Source organism: Callithrix jacchus, chromosome 8 (assembly GCF_049354715.1).
Source record: "Callithrix jacchus isolate 240 chromosome 8, calJac240_pri, whole genome shotgun sequence".
NCBI classification, from domain to species: domain Eukaryota; kingdom Metazoa; phylum Chordata; class Mammalia; order Primates; family Cebidae; genus Callithrix; species Callithrix jacchus.
In genome coordinates this window covers 8,828,765-8,847,845 of record NC_133509.1, presented here as the reverse complement: position 1 = coordinate 8,847,845, position 19,081 = coordinate 8,828,765, and the positions used below count along the sequence as shown (strand labels likewise).

Sequence of the window (19,081 nt, the reverse complement as noted above, 5' to 3'; positions counted from 1 at the left end):
GTTATAAGTATCAGTAGTTCATTGATATCCTTTATCAGGTGGATATTAAGCCAACTTTTCATTACCGGATTAAGCTCACTTGGTAATGGTGAACATCCTAATCCAAAGACCCAAAATTTGAAATGCTCCAAAATTTAACACTTTTCAAGACTCAACATGATGTCACATGTGGAAAATTCTGCACATAAGTTCTTAACACAAGCTTTGTTTCTTGCGTAAAATTATTAAAAATTTTATATAAAATTACCTTCAGACTCTGTGTACAAGGTATGAGTGAAACATGAATCAATTTCGTGTTTAGATTTGGGTCCTATCTGCAGTATATATCATTATGTAATACAGATATTCCAAAATTTGGAAAAATCCAAAATCTGAAACACTTCTTGCCCCGTTTCTGATCAGGGATACTCAACCTGTATGTATTATTCTTTTAAAATATTTTTGGACTTGTTTTGCCAAAATTTGGTTACACAGTTTTATATTTGTGTTAATGAGGGATATTGGTTTGCGCTTTTCTTGTTTTGATATCAAGATAATGCTGGCCTCATACATTGAGTTTTCTGGAAGATGTTGTGTAGAACTGCTATTATTTCCTCCTAAAATGTTAGGTAGAATTCTCCAGTAAAGCCATGTGGTCCTGGAGTTTTCTATTTGAGAGGTATTTAACTACAAATCCATGTTTTTTCATAGATATAGGACTAGATTATTCTTTCCAATGATCTGTGTGTTTTAAGTGTTTTAAGTTATTGTCTGTGTGTTTTAAGGAATTTGTCCATCTTAGTTGTTGAATGTATTGGCATAAAACTGTTCATAATGCTTTCCTCTTACCTATGGAATACACAAAGAATCTGTAGTGATGTTATTCCTCTTAGTCCTGATGTTAGTAATTTGTGCCTTTTCTCTTTTTCTCTGGATCACTCTGATGAGAGGTTTATCAATTTTGTTGATCTTCTGAGATACCCAGCTATTGGTTTCCATCTTCTTTTTTATTTGATTCTTTTTTCCCCCCTGATTTCCACTCTGATGTTTATTATTTCTTTCTTTTGCTCATTCTAGATTTTATTTGCTTTTCAGTCCTAGTTTCTTAAGGTAGAAGCTGAGGTCATTGATTTGAGAACTAAGTTTTTTTCCAATATAGGCATTTAGTGCTTTGTGTTTCCCTCTCTATAGTGCTTTACTGTACATGCCCCAGTATGGCATCTAGCAATTAGGCGTCTGTCAGCTTGAGCTGTTCCCAGCTTAGTCAGGAAGCCAAAGGTAAACAAGAACCAAAAAGAGCTTTATGACCAGCATGTAGCTGCCATAAAGCTATTGAGACAAATAAACCCGGGGCAATTATATTGAGTAGGAAACAGAATAGAAGCACCTGCCAAAAAGTAAGCAACTGATGAAAACACAGTGGTGATTCAGCAGTGAGTAAAGCAGATGTCCTCATGGAGCTAACATTTTAATCAGAGCAGACATGAAATAAACAACTATAAATGTGATATGTCCGGTGCTGCCAACTGCTACATATAAAAAGAAAGAAAGCAAGGCAATGGGATAGAGAGGTGATGGGGTGAATACTGTCTGATATTTTAATATGAGATCTTTGATACCAGGAAGTAGTGTTTTGGTTTTGAAATGTAGAGAATTGTGTTTGGAAAGATTTTGATAAAAATTAGTGACGTTAAAGAGGTTTGGCTACTTAAGAGGGATATGTCGAAATTATCTGGAAACGTAGCTAACATGGAACTTCCCATTTCTTGACAGTGTTGTAAAAGAGGCATTTAATGTAGTTAGATTAAAACATGTCAAAAATTTTAAACATGTTTTAATCTAACTACATTAATGCAGTTCTTTCCTTTGTCTGTAATATTGAGATGCTGACTTAAAACCTTACCACTGAATTGTACTTTTAGATTTAAAGTATCAGGAGGACTTCCTTTGATGCATGTTAGAATTTCTGACCAGAAGATGAAAGATGTGCTATGTTTGTTGAACAGTATACCTTTGCCACAGAAATCATCAGCCCAGTCTCCAGAGAGACAGGTAAATAGATACAATAACATTTATAAACCTATTTTTACCATCGTTTCAGAGCAGTGGTGAAAAGTCTGTTTTAGTGCAGGGTTTATAAGTGAAAGGACTAAAAGTATAGAAATGAAAGTAAAATGTCTTTCAAATTTACAAAATATGTTTTAAATAAAGCTAGAGGGGAAAAAAACAAACAAAAATCTTCTTTAGAATCTTGCAAATGAAACAATTGGTATAAAATTTCCCTATATGTTAAGACTTAAAAGTTGTAGGTCACTTTAATTGGAATTGGTCTTTATACAGTAGAAACGTTGGATTTCTACTTTGAAATTAAATTTGATAAAGCCAGCTAATGGTGGTACCATGTGCCAGGGACCTCTAAAAAAGATGTACTTTAATATTGTAATAGACAGAATGTAAATGATATGCAGTATTAATAGACTAACTTACTAGAGCTACGCTAGTTTGTCCTTGTAATTGTGGGAGGTAGACTTAATAATTTGTAATTCTAGTTAACTATTAGTTGATAGCACAATATGTCTTGTTGGAAGATTTGTATATTGTGTTATATTGTGTGTATGCGTCTTTCTATATCTCTTTATCCTCTATTACTTTTTAGTCTTTCTCTCATTTATGACATTTATTCCTGCTAAATCATTCTTTTTAAGAAAACTTTTTGTATTCTTTGCTAGGTATCCTCAATTCCTGTTATTTCAGGTGGGACGAAAGGTCTACTTGGTACTTCACTGTTGCTAGATGCTGTGGAATCAGGTAAGGAGAGTAAAATACTCTTTCTCTACTAAACTAAGCCTATACATTGTTATACAGTGATAACATTTTTAGAAAATAAGGGCATTCTGAAAGTGCTATAGTAATTTACTGGTTTTAGTTCTAGTTGTGCTGCATTAGAGTGACTTTGAGTCTTTTCTTTAAGCCCAAGTTTCTGTCTTCATAGGATAAATGAAGGGTTTTTTTTTTTTTTTTTTTTTTTTTTTATAGTTGACAATGCTTAAGATTCTAAAGAAGCTACTTCTTTTGGCCCCAATCTCTACATGAACTTTTTCTCTAGCTCTGACCTAATTGATCTGTTTTAATTTGGAACTAGAGTGTAAGCTTCATTAGGACAGGACTAAGTCTATCCTGGTCATTCTGGTATCCTTAGTGTCTGGCACAGCCTGATACATGGTAGATAATGCCCAATAAATATTTTGTTTAATATTGAATGAATGAATTAAAGTGAAAAACAGAATCATTGAAGAAAAGAACATAGTGTTATTTAATTTAACTGAATTAAATTAATTAATTAATTTACTTATTTTTGGAGATGGGAGTCTTGCTTTTGTCACCCAGGCTGGAGTGCAATGGCCAATCATGGCTCACTGCAACCTCTGCCTCCTGAGTTCAAGCAGTTCTCTTGCATCAGCCTCCTGAGTAGCTGGGATTATAGGCACCTGCCACCATGCCTGGCTAATTTTTTTTTTTTTTTTTGTATTTTTAGTAGAGATGGGGTTTCACCATGTTGTCCAGGCTGGTCTCAAACTCCTGATGTTACGATCTGCCCACCTCAGCCTCCCAAAGTGTTGAGATTATAGGCCATTGTGCCTGACCTTGATTTTTAATGTGATTATTGCATGTTAGGTTGAGTCACTTGGTGGAAGTTTAAAAAAGGCAGCTATTCTGATGATAAATATGAAGATTATATCTAATAAATGAATTTCCCTTTTTGGAGACTTAGATTTGCGTGTTTTATGCAGTTTTCAACGTACATTGTCTCAGATCAAATAAATGTCTTTTTCTTTAGAGTCTGATGATGAGTATTTTGATGCTGAAGACGGAGAACCACAGACTGGTAAAAGTATGAAAGGATCAGAACTTAAAAAAGCTGCAGAGGTTCCAAATGAGGAGCTCATTAATCTTCTACTCAAGTTTGAAATTAAAGAAGTATGTGCTTTTTTGTCTATAAGTGGATATATTCTGGTTGTCACTATCTTTTAAAGCTATTCTCAAGCTAGACCCAAATGTCAAGTATATTAAAAATATGGTACTCTGTCTTTCCTGCTGCCCAACACACATGAACATACACACTCACACACATTCACTCTCTCACACACAAAGATTTTTAAAATAAAATGCTTTTTAAAAACCTGATGTAGGAGAAGAGATCCAAGGTGGCAGAATAGGAACAGCTCTGGATCGGAGTTCCCAGTGAAAACGCAGAGGGTGAGTGAGTAATCACCGCATTTCCAAATGAATTTTTACTGTCCACAGACCAGGAGATTCCCTGGTGGAAAAGTGCCACGAGTCACCAGCACAGCTGTTTCAGCCAGCCCAGCAGGTCTCCTCACAAAAACTCACACAAATCTGGGTGCTGTTTCAACTGGCGACTGGAACACCTGAGAGACAGAGTCGCATGTTCAACTGAAAAAAAGGGGGCTGAAACAGGGAGCCAGGTGATCTGGCTCAGCCAGTCCCATCCCCACAAAGACCAGCAGCCTGAAACACTCTGGATTGAGAGTTTCACAGCAAGCACAGCTGGACCCAGGATGGTCCAGCTCTGTGGGGGGAAGGGCGTCTGCCATTACCGAGGCAGTCCACCATTACCAAGGCAGTCCACCACTACCAAGGCAGTCCGCCACAATTGAGGCAGTCCGCCATTACTGAGGCAGTTCACCATTACCAAGGCAGTCCATCACTACCGAGGCAGTCCACCATTACCGAGGCAGTCCGCCATTACAGAGGCAGTTCACCATTACCAAGGCAGTCCGTCACTACCGAGGCAGTCCACCACTACCGAGGCAGTCCACCATTACCAAGGCAGTCCGCCACAATTGAGGCAGTCCGCCATTACTGAGGCAGTTCACCATTACCAAGGCAGTCCGTCACTACCGAGGCAGTCCACCACTACCGAGGCAGTCCACCATTACCAAGGCAGTCCGCCACAATTGAGGCAGTCCGCCATTACTGAGGCAGTTCACCATTACTGAGACAGTCTGCCATTACTGAGGTAGTCCGCCATTACAGAGACAGTCTGCCATTACTGAGGCAAACCACCATTACTGAGGCAGTTCTAACTATACCCCCCCTTTTTTTTTGAGGTGAAGTTTCACTCTTGTTACCCAGGCTGGAGTGCAATGGCGTGATCTTGGCTCACCACAACCTCCACCTCCTGGGTTCAGGCAATTCTCCTGCCTCAGCCTCCCGAGTAGCTGGGATTACAGGCATACACCACCATGCCCAGCTAATTTTTTTGTATTTTTTAGTAGAGACGGGGTTTACCATGTTGACCAGGATGGTCTCAATCTCTTGACCTCATGGTCCACCCGCCTTGGCCTGCCAAAATGCTGGTATTACAGGGGTGAGCCACTGCACCTGGCCTAACTATACCCCTTTAAGCAAAACTGCAAGGAAGTTCACACAGCAGCTGGGCAGAGCCCATGGCAAGTCAGCAACACCTCTGCTGGAAGTCTGTGACTAGCTGCCTCCTTGCTGGGCAGGGCAACTCTGAAAAAAGGCAGCAGCACGACAGGAACTTATAAATAAAGCCCCACCTTCCTGGAACAGAGTACCTGGGAAAAAAAGGCAGTTATGAGTTCTGCTGCAGCAGACTTAAATATACTTGCCCAGCATCTATGAATGAAACAACAGAGCTCACAGCTCAGCCCTTGAGCTCCTATAAGGGACAGCCTGTCTCCTCAAGCAGCTCTCCAACCCCTGTGTATCCAAAGAATCACCTCATACAGGAGAGCTAAGGCTGACATCTGGCAGGTATCCTTCTGGGACAAAGATAGCAGAAGAAACTGGCAGCAACCCCTACTTTTCTGCAGCCACTGCAGATGATCCTCAGGCAAGCAGGGTCTGGAGTGGACCTCCAGCAGTCCTGCAGTAGAGGGTCCTGATGGTTAGAAGGAAAACTTGGAAACAGAAATAACTTCATCATCAACAAACAGGATGTCCACTCAGGGACCCTATCTGAAAGTCCACAACTACAAAGTCTGCAGGTAGATAAATCAACAAAGATGGGAAGAAACCAGCACAAAAAGGATGAAAACACCCAAAACCAGAAGGCTTCTCCTCCTCCAAGGGAATCACAACTCCTCACCAGCAAAGGGACAGGGCTGGATGGAGAATGAGGCTGATGAATTGACAGGAACAGTCTTCGGAAGGTGGGTAATAAGAAACTTCTCTGAGCTAAAAGAATATGTTCTAACCCAATGCAAAGAAACTTAAGAACCTTGAAAAAGGTTTGATGAAATGCTAAGGAGAATAAACAACTTAGAGAGGAATACAAATGAATTGACGGAGCTGAAAAACCCAACATGAAGACTTCGTGAGTCATATGCAAGTTTCAGTAGCCGAATCAACCAAGCAGAAGGAAGAATATCAGAGATTGAAAATAAATTGAATGAAATAAAATGAGAAGGCAAGATTAGAGAAAAAAAGGGTAAAAAAAAAATGAACAAAGCCTCAAAGAAATACGGGATTATGTGAAAAGACCTAATCTACGTTTGATAGGTGTACCTGAATGTAGTGGAGAGAATGAATCCAAACTGGAAAACAATCTTCAGGATATTATCCAGGAGAACTTCCCGAACCTAGCAAGGCAGGCCAATATTCAAGTCCAGGAAATACAGAGAACACCAAAAGATATTCCTCAACAAGAGCAACCCCCAAGGCACATAATCGTCAGATTCACCAGGGTTGAAATGAAGGAAACCATGGTAAGGGTAGCCAGAGAGAAAGGTAGGGTTACCTACAAAGGGAAGCCCATCAGACTCACAGCAGATCTCTCAGCAGAAACCCTAAAAGCCAGAATAGAGTGGGGACCAATATTCAGCATCCTTAAAGAAAAGAACTTTCAACCTAGAATTTCATATCCAGCCAAACTAAGCTTCATAAGTGAAGGAGAAATAAAATCCTTTACGAACAAGCAGTTGCTCAGAGATTTCATCACCACCAGGCCTGCTTTACAAGAGCTCCTGGGCTGGGCGCCGTGGCTCATGCCTATAATCCCAGCACTTTGGGAGGCTGAGGCAGGCAGATCACAAGGTCAGGAGATCGAGACCATCCTGGCCAATATGGGGAAACCCCATCTCTACTAAAAATAGAAAAATTAGCTGAGCATGGTCGCACGTGCCTGTAATCCCAGCTACTCAGGAGGCTGAGGCAGGAGAATTGCTTGAACCCAGGCGGCGGAGGTTGCAGTGAGCTGAGATTGCACCACTGCACTCCAGCCTGGCGCCTGGCGACAGAGCAAGACTCTGTCTCAAAACAAAAAACAAACAAAAAAAAAAAACAAGAGCTCCTGAAAGAACCACTAACCATAGAAAGGAACAACTAGTACCAGCCACTGCAAAAATGTACCAAATTGTAAAAAGCATCGACACAATGAAGAAACTGCCATCAACTAATGGGCAAAACAGCCAGCTAACATTAAAATGGCGGGATCAGGGGTCCAAAGTGGCTCCCGCCGGAGGTCGTGGCGCTTGCGAAGGCGAGGTCATCAGTTCAAGGCTAACCTGAGCAACCTCATAAGCTCAAATGGATTGGCAAAAAAAATAAATAAAATGGCGGGATCAAATTCACACAAAACAATATTAACCTTCAATGTAAATGGGCTAAATGCACCAATCAAAAGACACAGACTGGCAAATTGGATAAAAAGTCAAAACCCATCTGTGTGCTGTATCCAGGAAACCCATCTCACATGCAAGGATACACATAGGCTCAAAATATAAGGATGGAGGAAGATTTATCAAGCAAATGGAGAGCAAAAAAAAGCAGGCGTTGCAATCCTAGTCTCAGGTAAAATAGACTTTAAACCAACAAAGATCAAAAGAGACAAAGAAGGGCATTACCTACTGGTAAAAGGATCAATGCAACAAGAAGAGCTAACAATCCTAAATACATATGCACCCAGTACAGGAGTACCCAGATACATAAAGCAAGTTCTTAATGAACTACAATGAGACTTAGACTCCCACACAATATTACTGGGAGACATTAACACTCTATTGTCAATAAGACAGGTATAAGCTGTTCTTGTGTCAGTTTGCTGAGAACGATGGTTTCCGTTAGCCACGTTCAACTTCTCTCTTTCTCTCATACTCTATCCAAAATATAGTTAAATACCATGACCCAAACTTTAAAATGCATTCAAATGATTGCTTTTCCTTTCTGCTGCTACTGTGCTGTCCAAGGCACCATAATCTTGCCTGGATTATATTTCAGTAACGTCTTAACTGTTTTTACTTCAGTCAGGTACTCTGTTCTGTCAGTTGCCAGAGTGATCCTTTAAAAGTGAATGTCAGGCTGGGTGCAGTGGCACATGCCTATAATCGCAGGACTTTGGGAGGCTGAGGTGGGTGGATCATCTGAGGTCAGGAGTTCAAGACCAGTGTGTCCAACATGGTGAAACCCTGTCTCTACTAAAAATACAAAATTTGCCATGTGTGGGGTGGGCACCTGTAATCCCATCCATTCAGGAGTCTGAGGCAGGAGAATCACTTAAACCTGGGAGGTGGAGGTTGTAATGATCCGAGATTGCACTACTGCACTCCAGCCTGGGTGACAGAGCAAGACGTAGTCTCAAAAATAAAATAAAATAAAATAAAATAAAATAAAATAAAATAAAATAGCTTAAAAAAAATGAATGTCAGATCATGTTGCTACTCTGCTTTGTATCCTCCACTGACTTCAGGTCTCACTAAGAGTAAATGATAAGTCCTTCCCATGGCGGACAAGGCCTTACATGTAACACCTCATTTGACTGGCCGTTTATTTCCTGCCTTGCTCACTATCCTTCAGTCATATTCCATTTATCCTTTCAGTAAGTATTGATCCTGTGCCATTATTACCAGACATTATTTTAGGTAATGGAAAAGAGCAGTGAGTCAAGCTCCTGCCCCCCGGAGCTTATACCTGTCTTATGTTTTCCTTCTGTATACCAAAGCACATTCCTTGTGCTTGCTGTTTCCTTTCCCTGGAACACTTTTCCTGCAGGTCTTGGTTTTTTTAACTTCAGGTATTTTTTCAATCCCATTGGAAAGATCTGACCACCCAAGAGAAGACAGCAACCTTCACTTTCTCCGGCTTTCCCTAGACTGTAAACTTCATGATGATAAAGAATGCCTTAATTTGTTTTATGTTAGTGTAACAGAATACCTCAGCCTCCCAAGAGGCTGGGATTACAGTCATATGCCACCACACCCAGCTGATGTTTTTACGGTCTTTGTAGAGTTGGGGTTTCACCATGTTGCGCACGCTGGTCTTGAACTCTCAGGCTCAAGTGATCCACTTTGTCTTAGACTCCCAAACTGCTGGCATTATAGGTGTGAGCCACCACACCTGGCCTCTTCTTTAAGTATTTTTAAAGTTTTATCTCAGTGTGAAATTATAACATCTGCTAACAGCATTATATTTTGCCTTTTTTCAATATTATATTATTCTGGTTATTTTTGCTGCCTATCAAGTTAAATAGCTTAAAATAACTTTTATTTTGCTTACAGGTTTGTGGGTTAGGAATTCTGGAAAGGTCAAACTGGGCACTTTTCTGTGTAGTCTCATTTGGTTACATTCTGATACTGACTGGGGCTCCAGTCATCTGAAGCCTCAAGCTGGAGGTCCATGTGGCTGCCTTAATGAGGCTTGCAGTTGATACTGGCTGTTGACTGGGCGCTAAGCTGGGAGTGTTGACTGAAGCCCCTACTTATTGGCCTCTCAGCCTGGTAAAGGCCATGACAGTCTGAGTAGCTGAACTTTTTACATGGTGGCTGGCTTCCCCCAGTACGAGTGTTCCCAGGTGGGGGTTTCATGGTCTTTTTTGACACCAGAAGTCCTTATAGTATCAGTTCCTTTCTATTCTAATTATTTAAGCATTCACAAGCCTGCCCATATTCAAAGAGTGGGGACAAAGGTCTATGCCTTTTGATTAGAGTAGCAAAAGCACTTACATCTTTTAAAAATTACCACTTATTTTTAAATGCAGGCTATCATTTCCAGAGTTAACTTAAATAGTAGTATGGCAGTGAACATCTTGTCTTACTTTCTACTTTAACGGGGATTAAAAAAAAATCCCCATAAAAATTACTGATAAAATTTACTAAACATGATTTCTGCTTTGAAATTCAGGTTTAAAAAATATCATATTAAGGATTTATACATTCCTCTTTTTACTAAATTAGAAAAAATAAACAATGGAGTTAAATTTTTATGATTTTTAATAAATGCACTTATATACTCAAGAATAGAATTTCATTTGGTAATTTCCAATTATATTAAATAGCTATGGTGGTATGAGCAGAGTTACTACTATTCGTATGGTGATGTGTACGGAGAAAGATTTTGTTTTCCTTATTTTAAGTATGATTCAGACTCCTTATCAACTTTTCATTGGCTCTGCTAATTCTTTTAGGTGATTTTGGAGTTTACTAAACAACAGAAAGAAGAAGACACAATTCTAGTATTTAATGTTACTCAGTTAGGAACAGAAGCTACACTGAGAACATTTGACCTAACTGCGGTATCTTATTTAAAGAAAATCAGCTTGGATTATTATGAAATTGAAGGTAATAGCCATAAAAATAGCAATAGTAGCCTGTAATAAAGATAGCTCTTATAAATATGTGAAACACTTTAATTTATATATTATTTATAATAGATAATAGCTGTATGGTTCTAAGCATTTTATAAGTAGTAACTCATTTAATCCTTATATCAGTGCTATGGGGTAGGCAGTGTTATTGTCTACAGTTTACATGTAAATAAACTAAGGCATAGACAGATTTCATTAATATAATTTATCATTGTCACAGAACACAGAACTAGTAAGTGACTGAACCATGATTAAAACCCTGGAAGTCTGGCCGTAGGGTCTGTGCTCTTAATTAATATTACCTATTGCTTCAGATAGTCTGTAAAAATCTCCTTGATATGGGGAATATTATTCTCATTTTATGAACAGATAAAGGCTAAATAAAGATTAAGCAGCTTACTTAATATCATGTAGTTCATGAATGAGAAAACTTAGTTTATCCCTGGTCTAAGATATTGAAGGCCTTGTTCTTTCTTTTAAATAGTACTCATTTACCACAAGAAATGCCAAGTTATAAAAATAAAAATGGTAGGATATAAAGTTAGTTCTTTCAGAAACTCTGATAGTTTATTCATTTCAGTGTATATGTTGTATGCTCAGGTATTCGAGGCATGTAGGAATGGACGAATCTTCAATAATTGAAATTCCCTAACATTTGCCTGAAGCTTTAGTCAAATACCGTCTTCCCTTAGTATCTGTGGGGCATTGATTCTGGGACCTCTGTGGGTACCAAAGTTCATGCTGAAGTTCCTTATATAAAATGGCATTGGATTTTCTTTTTTTATTTTATTTTTGTTTTTTTTGAGATGGAGTTTCACTCTTGTTGCCCAGGCTGGAGTACAATGGCATGATCTCGGCTCACTGCAACCTCCACCTCCTGGGTTCAGGTGATTCTCCTGCCTCAGCCTCCCAAGTAGCTGGAATTACAGTCATGGGCCACGACGTCCAGCTAATTTTGTATTTTTTAAGTAGAGATGGGGTTTCTCCATGTTGGTCAGGCTGGTCTTGAACTCCCGACCTCAGGTGATCTCCCCGCCTTGGCCTCCCAAAGTGCTGGGATTACAGGCGTGAACCACTGCGCCCGGCCCCGGCATTTCACATAACCCATGCATATCCTTCCATATACTTTAAATATCTCTATATTTCTAATACCTAATACAATGTGAATGCTATGTAAATGGTTGTTATACCATGTTGGTTTTAAAAATTTTTGTGTTTTTAATTTTTAAAAAATATTTCAGTCTGAAATTGGTTTGAACTGTGGATTGGAATCCATCAATACAGAAGGCTAACTGTATAAAGACCTGTGTTTTATAATTTTTTTTTAAATAGCTGAAACTAAAATCTCAGCTTAGAAGAAAAATATTTTATGTGTTTGTAATTTCTGTAGGCACTGTGTTAATACAAAGTTTGCATTATTGTCTTGAGGGGAAAATACAAATAATAAATTTTCTAGGCTATTTTTTCCTTTAGTGAAGGTTATGCCCTTGGAAGTCAAGGGAAAATTTAGAGATGTCTCAGAAGCAAGAGTTGAAGAATTGCAACTTATAAAAGACGGATAATATGGTGGACAAGTTACTTCTCCTTCCACAGCTTTTGGAGGCCCTTCCTGGGTACAGCTACCTAAGAATGTAAAGGACATCTGGTAGTACCTGTGGTTTTTAAGTTAAAAAGGAGTTTAACAGTTCTCTCTTAAGGAAAAAAAGACAAAGACAAACGTTTTTCTCTTTTAAGTCACCTCTCACACTTTAAACAAAAGGAAATTATTTTAATTTCTGTAATAGAAGTAAAATTATTTGTCAGAATTTTAGAAGACACTTGTGAAATTGGGTGAAAATAAATATGTATGTTTTTAACTAAGATGTCAGAGGTAACTCTTTGTGTTGGTTAATTTCATCAGCAGTGATGGCCTTAGTATTTAATAACTGACAACATGCAGTGATTTTCTTTTAAAGCTTAATTAACAAATTTTTTAAAAGTCTAAGAAGTTTCAAATTACAAAAGAGCAATTTATTTGAAATACATTTTTTTTCCTTTTTCTTTAATCTAGGATCCAAAAAGAAGCCCCTTCACTTGATTAGCTCTTCTGACAAGCCTGGATTAGATCTTTTGAAAGTGGAATATATTAAGGTAGGGACCATAGAATGATTATATATGTATCGTTTACTCCAAACTATATCTCTGGAAGGAAAAATAGGACAGTAAAAAACTGATGGCTCTGGATGTGTATCACAGTTTTTAATTATAGGGAAATCTGTTTCTTTTTTCCTTTGTACACCTTCTTTCTCTTTCAGTTAAGTACAGGGCTATTACTACACAAAGTCACTGAACGTCTTATCCCCAAAGATGGAAACCTGGGATGAAGTAGGTACCATTTGTCTTCCAGGGCGTACTCACATACCTATACTGATTATAGGTCATTTATAGGTGACCTTTGGCTGAGTATCCTGCATGAAAAAGGATAAAGTCATAGTAAATTGGGTTCAGAAGAGAAATGCCAGGAATAGGGAGGGCAACAGAAATATTTCCTATGAGCAACACTGAAGGAACTAATGGTATATAGCTACATTCAAGATTAGTTGATTTGTTTAATCAGTCAACAGCTGTGTATTAAATATCTCTGCATGTGTTATTGGATGTCTATACTGTTAGGCGCTTGGGGTACAGAGATGAAAAACATTACCTGTTCTCAAGGAAATTATAGACGAGTAGGGAGATACACAAGTAAATAATCATCAGAATATAATCTGATTGATTCTCTAACAAAGAAAAGCACAAAGCATTATTAGAACAGAGGGGCAAGGGAAATTCGCAAGGCCAGAAAACTTCTCACAGGAGGTAAATCTTTTGAGTTTGAGTTTGTTTATGTTCCCAAGTGACAGGACTAGGACCAATGATTAGTTAATATGGGAGATAGATTTTTGACTCGGTGTGAAGACCTCCTTAAGATTTCTAAAGATTAGATTTGTAAGGAAACAAGGTTTCTTTTACTGGAGATTTAAAAAAAATGGACTTGCTAAAGACTTTATGGAGGGATTTAAGCGTAGGTGATAGATGGGCTATGTGACCTTTATACCTTACAACCTTCAGAGTTTATCATTCTGATTCCTTGCTACAGTTTCCCGGAAGTGAATGTTCTCCCGTGTTTGAAGAGGAGAACACATTTGCACTATTATAATAAATATGTTATTTTGATGTAACTTTAAAATAATGGCAATAAAATTTCAATACAATGTATGTGAAATATATTTTAACTATAAATTAGTTAAAATTTATTTGAAATATACAATGTATGTGAAATATACGATGTATGTGAAATATATTTTAACTAACTATAAATTAACTAGAGATCATAAATAAGTGATTTATTTACTTTGATCTTAGTTCCTTCTCTAGAACTTTCGTTTTTTTTTTTCAGGCTGATAAGAATGGACCTAGTTTTCAAAGTGCTTTTGGAAAAACTGAACAAACAGTTAAGGTGAGAAATTCGTTAAAGGAATTTATCCTGTTTGAAAACAACCTATTCTCGAAGTCTCTCTAGGATCTTTTGAGGAGTATTGACTGGGTCATTTCATGGCATAGTCAAGGATCCATATGAGTTGTAAATAACCTCATCGATATTTACCATGCTCTGTGTTTATGATTCAGCTTACTAAAGCTGTTGTTTTATTCTATCACATCCTAACCTCCTCAAAAGTTTCAGTATTATTTCTAAATGAGGAAATGCTATAGGCAAAGGAACTTCAACGTACAAAGAACTAAGGTTTCTAAACTAGCCAAACTATATACCATTGTTTGATGTACAGGTGAAAAAGTGTATTAAATATAAGGAGAGATGTTGAGCACTTTTGAAGCTATGCTATTTATGTAGTAGCTTAGAGTAAGAGAAGCAAAATGTACTTATGGGTAACATTAAAATGTTAAAATGAAGCCGGGCGTGGCGGCTCACACCTGTAATCTTAGCACTTTGGGAGGCCTAGGCAAGTGGATCACTTGAGGTCAGGAGTTCAAAACCAGCCTGGCTAACGTGGTGAAATCCCATCTCTACTAAACTTACAAAAAAATTACCCGGGGGTGGTGGTGGGTGCCTGTAATCCCAGCTACTTGGGAGCCTGAAGCAGAAGAATCTTGAACCTGGGAGGCGGAGATTGCAGTGAACTGAGATTGTACCACTGCCCTCCATCCTGGGCAACAGAGTGAAGCTCAAATGAGAGTTGAAATGAAGGAGCTGAGTTTTAGCTCACACTTTTTTGAGAGGTAGGAGAATATATGTTTTAATATTGTGAAGCTTTTATTGTTTTTATATATCCATTTAGTGTTATGAGAAAATGAAAATAAATTCTTACTTATAAAGAGTTTTTCATTTTATATTCATTTGCTATTAGAAAACTACCCATTCTTGAAAGCAGTTTGTATTACTGTCGTAGCTTTCTAGAGTGATTGTTTTAACAAGTGTAGTACTTTTTCCCTGTAAGTTATATATTGTGTTTCCTTTTAAATGATAGGACCATTATTCTGATTTGAGAAGATCACTTAGTAACTCACTCATGATTGTCCTTTTTATATTTAAATCTCATGGATGCCACCTTCGAAATCATTTCTAGACATAGTAGCACATGGTGGTTCTGGGATTTTATCTTTTGACTTGTAATTTTATATAATCATAATTATCTATTGAAGATTTAAAAAGCCATCTATATATTGAATGTCAGGATGGCCATGAGAAGCAGAGTATCGATTTCATGACCGTTATGCTTGGTAAATGGAGTCATTAGGTTACTGTAATATTCTGATATACTCCTGTAGTATATAAGTGTAACTTTTCTCTATATATTCCCTGTTAAAGGGGATTGTGATCTTCCTCTCTTCACTGTTCCTTCTAAATGGTAGAAAGCAATGATGCAGGCCCAGCTGAGTATCTTTTGGGTCTGTTGTGGAGACTACAGGTTATAATTGGCTGTGGAAAACTAATTTTCTCTTTAAAACATTTTTAGGTGGCCTTTTCATCTTTAAATCTGTTACTACAAACACAAGCTCTTCTCTCTTCTATTAATTACCTTACAACCATTGTTCCATCAGATGACCAAAGCATGAGTGTTGCCAAGGAGGTACAAATTTCAACTGAAAAACAACAAAAAAATTCAACTCTGCCGAAAGGTATGAAAAAGACATTTTTGTTTTTTGTTAGCAAGGGTTTTCTAATTCTAAAGCTAAGTGAGGAATACTAGAGATGATCTGACTCAGTCATTTAATCACCATTTTCCCCTTTTCTTCAAATTAAATTATATGCAAGCAACTGATATATAAGGCAAATATAATCAATACTGCTGTTTCAAAAAAATGTTTGTTCTTATTTTGGTGGTGATATAGGATGCCTTTAGGTAGGTAATGGGGGAAAAGACCCCTATTTAGACTGAGCTCTTCCTCCTCTCTCAGTGGCTCCTGAAGGGGCTTTATAAAGAGTTAGTCTTTCTTTCCATTTTACACATAAGGAAATTAAGACTCAGACAACAAAGGTAGGGAAGGGTTCGGGAGTAGCATCTAATTGGCCAAGAGCCCAGATTTTGGATCAGGAAAAACACAGTTCAGATCCTGATTTTGCAACTTCAACTGTGTAAACTTAGACCCATTATTTAACTTCTCTGAGGTTCAGTGTCCTTATTTATTTTAGTTTTTTTTCTTGCTTTTAAATCACTATTAAAAATGCAAACTTCTGGTCAACAAGGTGAAACCCTGTCTCTACTAAAAATACAAAAAATTAGCTGGGCATGGTGGTGCGTGCCTGTAGTCCCAGCTGCTTGGGAGGCTGAGGCAGGAGAATTGCCTGAACCCAGGAGGCAGAGGTTGCGGTGAGCTGAGATCATGCCATTGTACTCCAGCCTGGGTAACAAGAGCGAAACTCCGTCTCAAAAAAAAAAAAAAAAAAAAGAAAAAATGCAAACTTTACAGAATATATAAAGCAAAAAAAGTATTTGAATATTTAACAGTTGGAGAATGTTGTTTTTTTTTTGACATAACAGTGGTTCACTTAATATAGGGAATAAACCTTAATAGAGTGTAGATGACTACAATTTCACTGTGTGATAGAGTGCTTTGTTTTATTTCTAGTGATTGTATCCTCCAAAGATGCTGACATTATTGGCTTCCGGCTATTTGCTAAGTTGAGTGCCTTCTGTATCACTGTTTGCAATGAAAAGAACAATATCGCGGAAATCAAGATTCAAGGTAAAAGTTCACACGGTATTAAACATTGTGAAGAGAGAAGCTTTTTCTTCTTTTTGTTTTCTTTGCCATGCTAAAGAATGTACAAATGAAGGCTCTGAGCTGTGAAAGCTGGAAAGGCATAATTGGATGGTATGCCTTCTTCTCTTTGGGTTATAGATACTGGTCAGAATGTGGCCATCCCTATTGAACTTCCCACATATCCTGGTGTTTGGAACCTTTCTGAGAGTTATCTAGGAAGTGGAAAACGGATACTGATGTCACTGTAGAAATGCTTTTGAGCTGGGAGAAGTGTCGGTCTAGATTTTAGGTGAAGGTCTATGGACATGCTTTATAATAACTTTACTTTTTAATCTTTTTTATCTTTATGTGATTTTTATATATAACATAATTATGTATTTGTGTTTATTTATCTTTCCTTGTGAAAAGCAGTCTTATAATGAATGACAGTCTCTGTGAGCACATTGTGTTCTTTTAGGTAAAAGTTGCTTAAACTCATCTAGCTTTTCCTCTGGCTTCCCTTGATTAGCTTGCTGTGATCTGGTAAAGATAAAGAATATGTTTAATAGGTGCCTGGGGGTGGTGGCTCACACCTGTAATCCCAGCACTTTGGGAGGCTGAGGCAGGCAGATCACCTGAATTTGGGAGTTGGAGGCTGGCCTGACTAACATGGAGAAACTGCGTCTCTACTAAAAATACAAAAAATTAGCCTGACGTGGTGGTGCATACCTGTAATCCAGCTACTCGGGAGGCTAAGGCAGGAGAAACGCTTAAACCTGGGAGACGGATGTTGCAGTGAGCTGAGATTGCACTATTGCACTCCAGTCTGGGCAACAAAAGTGAAACTCCATCTCAAAAAAACAAAAACAAAAACCAGAATGTGTTGAATATGTTTAATGAAATTTTTTGAGAACTTAAAAACTGGAAAACTAGTTTTTTTTTCTTTTGTCCTTTCCAAACTGGCAATGCATCTACTAGTCTGAATTTGATATGTGAAACTTTTGTAATTTCCATGATTGGATATAAGGTATAAAGGATATTTTCTTAAATCCTGAGATAATCTATTTATACTAGATGTGTTTCTTCCCTGGATTGAAAATTCAGATAATTGTTTAACGAATTTATAGATTTTGGTGTTTATAAAACCAAAAACTTTAATATTGCAACTTATTTATCCATTGGGAGTTGAAACATTGCTAAATTTAAACATTGCTAAATTGATGTAAAATTTAAAACTTCTAAATTTACATCACCCCAAAGTAAAATAATGTAGTGTAATGGAAATAAAGATCTTCTATATGGTAGATACGTAAAAATTATAGTACACTCTTTTTTCAGGCCTGGATTCCTCCCTTTCTCTTCAGTCAAGAAAGCAGTCACTTTTTGCCCGACTGGAAAATATTATTGTTATAGATGTTGATCCAAAGACAGTTCATAAGAAAGTAAGTGATTATAAACAGTTAATATTCTTTAATGGCTGAATATGAGATTCTATTGTAAAGTATATTTTATTTTAAAAAATTAATGAAATATACTTCAATAGAAAAATGTTCTTATAAATACTACAAATATAAAGCCTTTTCTAAAAGTTTGTCATTATCTTCCTGGATGAGAATACATTCAAGTCTCTGTTTTTCAGGCTGTGTCAATAATGGGAAATGAAGTTTTTCGTTTTAATTTGGATTTGTATCCAGATGCTACCGAGGGGGATTTGTATACTGATATGTCCAAAGTGGATGGTGTGCTGTCTCTGAATGTTGGCTGCATTCAGATCATCTATCTTCATAAATTCCTTATGTCACTTCTGGTAAAATCGCTATTTGTATATGGATTTTTCAACTTTGAAATACTTTTAAAAGTCTAATAATTATGATGGCAAATGTTTTAAATCTTGGATTTTAGGGTGGGCATTATTTTAATTATAGATGGTATTTATGCATGAATGTAGAGATTAAAACTCCTACTTAACAGTTGAAATCTGAATCATTTAATGATTTTTGTCTAGAACAAATTAGTTTTACTGTAATATAATGAAGCGAAATTCTTTAGTACAAAAACTATTAAAAAAAGTTATTTCTCTGTGTCTTAACCGTGTAACATTAACTCATTTCAGGCTGCTCATAGCTATAGATGGATTATCGGTAATTTCTTACTGCCACAAGGAAAGGAGGGCTCAACTGAAACTTAAATATTGGGGAAAAAAGTTACCACATGTATGAAAAGAAGATTGTGTTATTATTGATGTGCCTGTAT

General features: G+C 37.4%; 1 protein-coding gene across 6 annotated transcripts in view; it reads left to right on the top strand.

Annotated features, from left to right (window-relative positions):
* VPS13C (vacuolar protein sorting 13 homolog C) overlaps positions 1-19,081 on the top strand; it is a 196,197-nt gene that overhangs the window by 67,827 nt on the left and 109,289 nt on the right. For all 6 annotated transcript variants that reach the window (XR_013520680.1, XM_035258764.3, XM_035258763.3 and 3 more), the window contains 10 exons: positions 1,902-2,031; positions 2,709-2,787; positions 3,818-3,957; positions 10,427-10,580; positions 12,657-12,736; positions 14,025-14,084; positions 15,601-15,763; positions 16,715-16,831; positions 18,167-18,270; positions 18,468-18,635. Coding sequence is in view for 5 of the 6 variants with exons in the window: in XM_035258764.3 (XP_035114655.3) it covers positions 1,902-2,031; positions 2,709-2,787; positions 3,818-3,957; positions 10,427-10,580; positions 12,657-12,736; positions 14,025-14,084; positions 15,601-15,763; positions 16,715-16,831; positions 18,167-18,270; positions 18,468-18,635 (1,195 nt within the window). In the remaining variant the exon portion in view is untranslated. The remainder of the gene's footprint in view (positions 1-1,901; positions 2,032-2,708; positions 2,788-3,817; positions 3,958-10,426; positions 10,581-12,656; positions 12,737-14,024; positions 14,085-15,600; positions 15,764-16,714; positions 16,832-18,166; positions 18,271-18,467; positions 18,636-19,081) is intronic.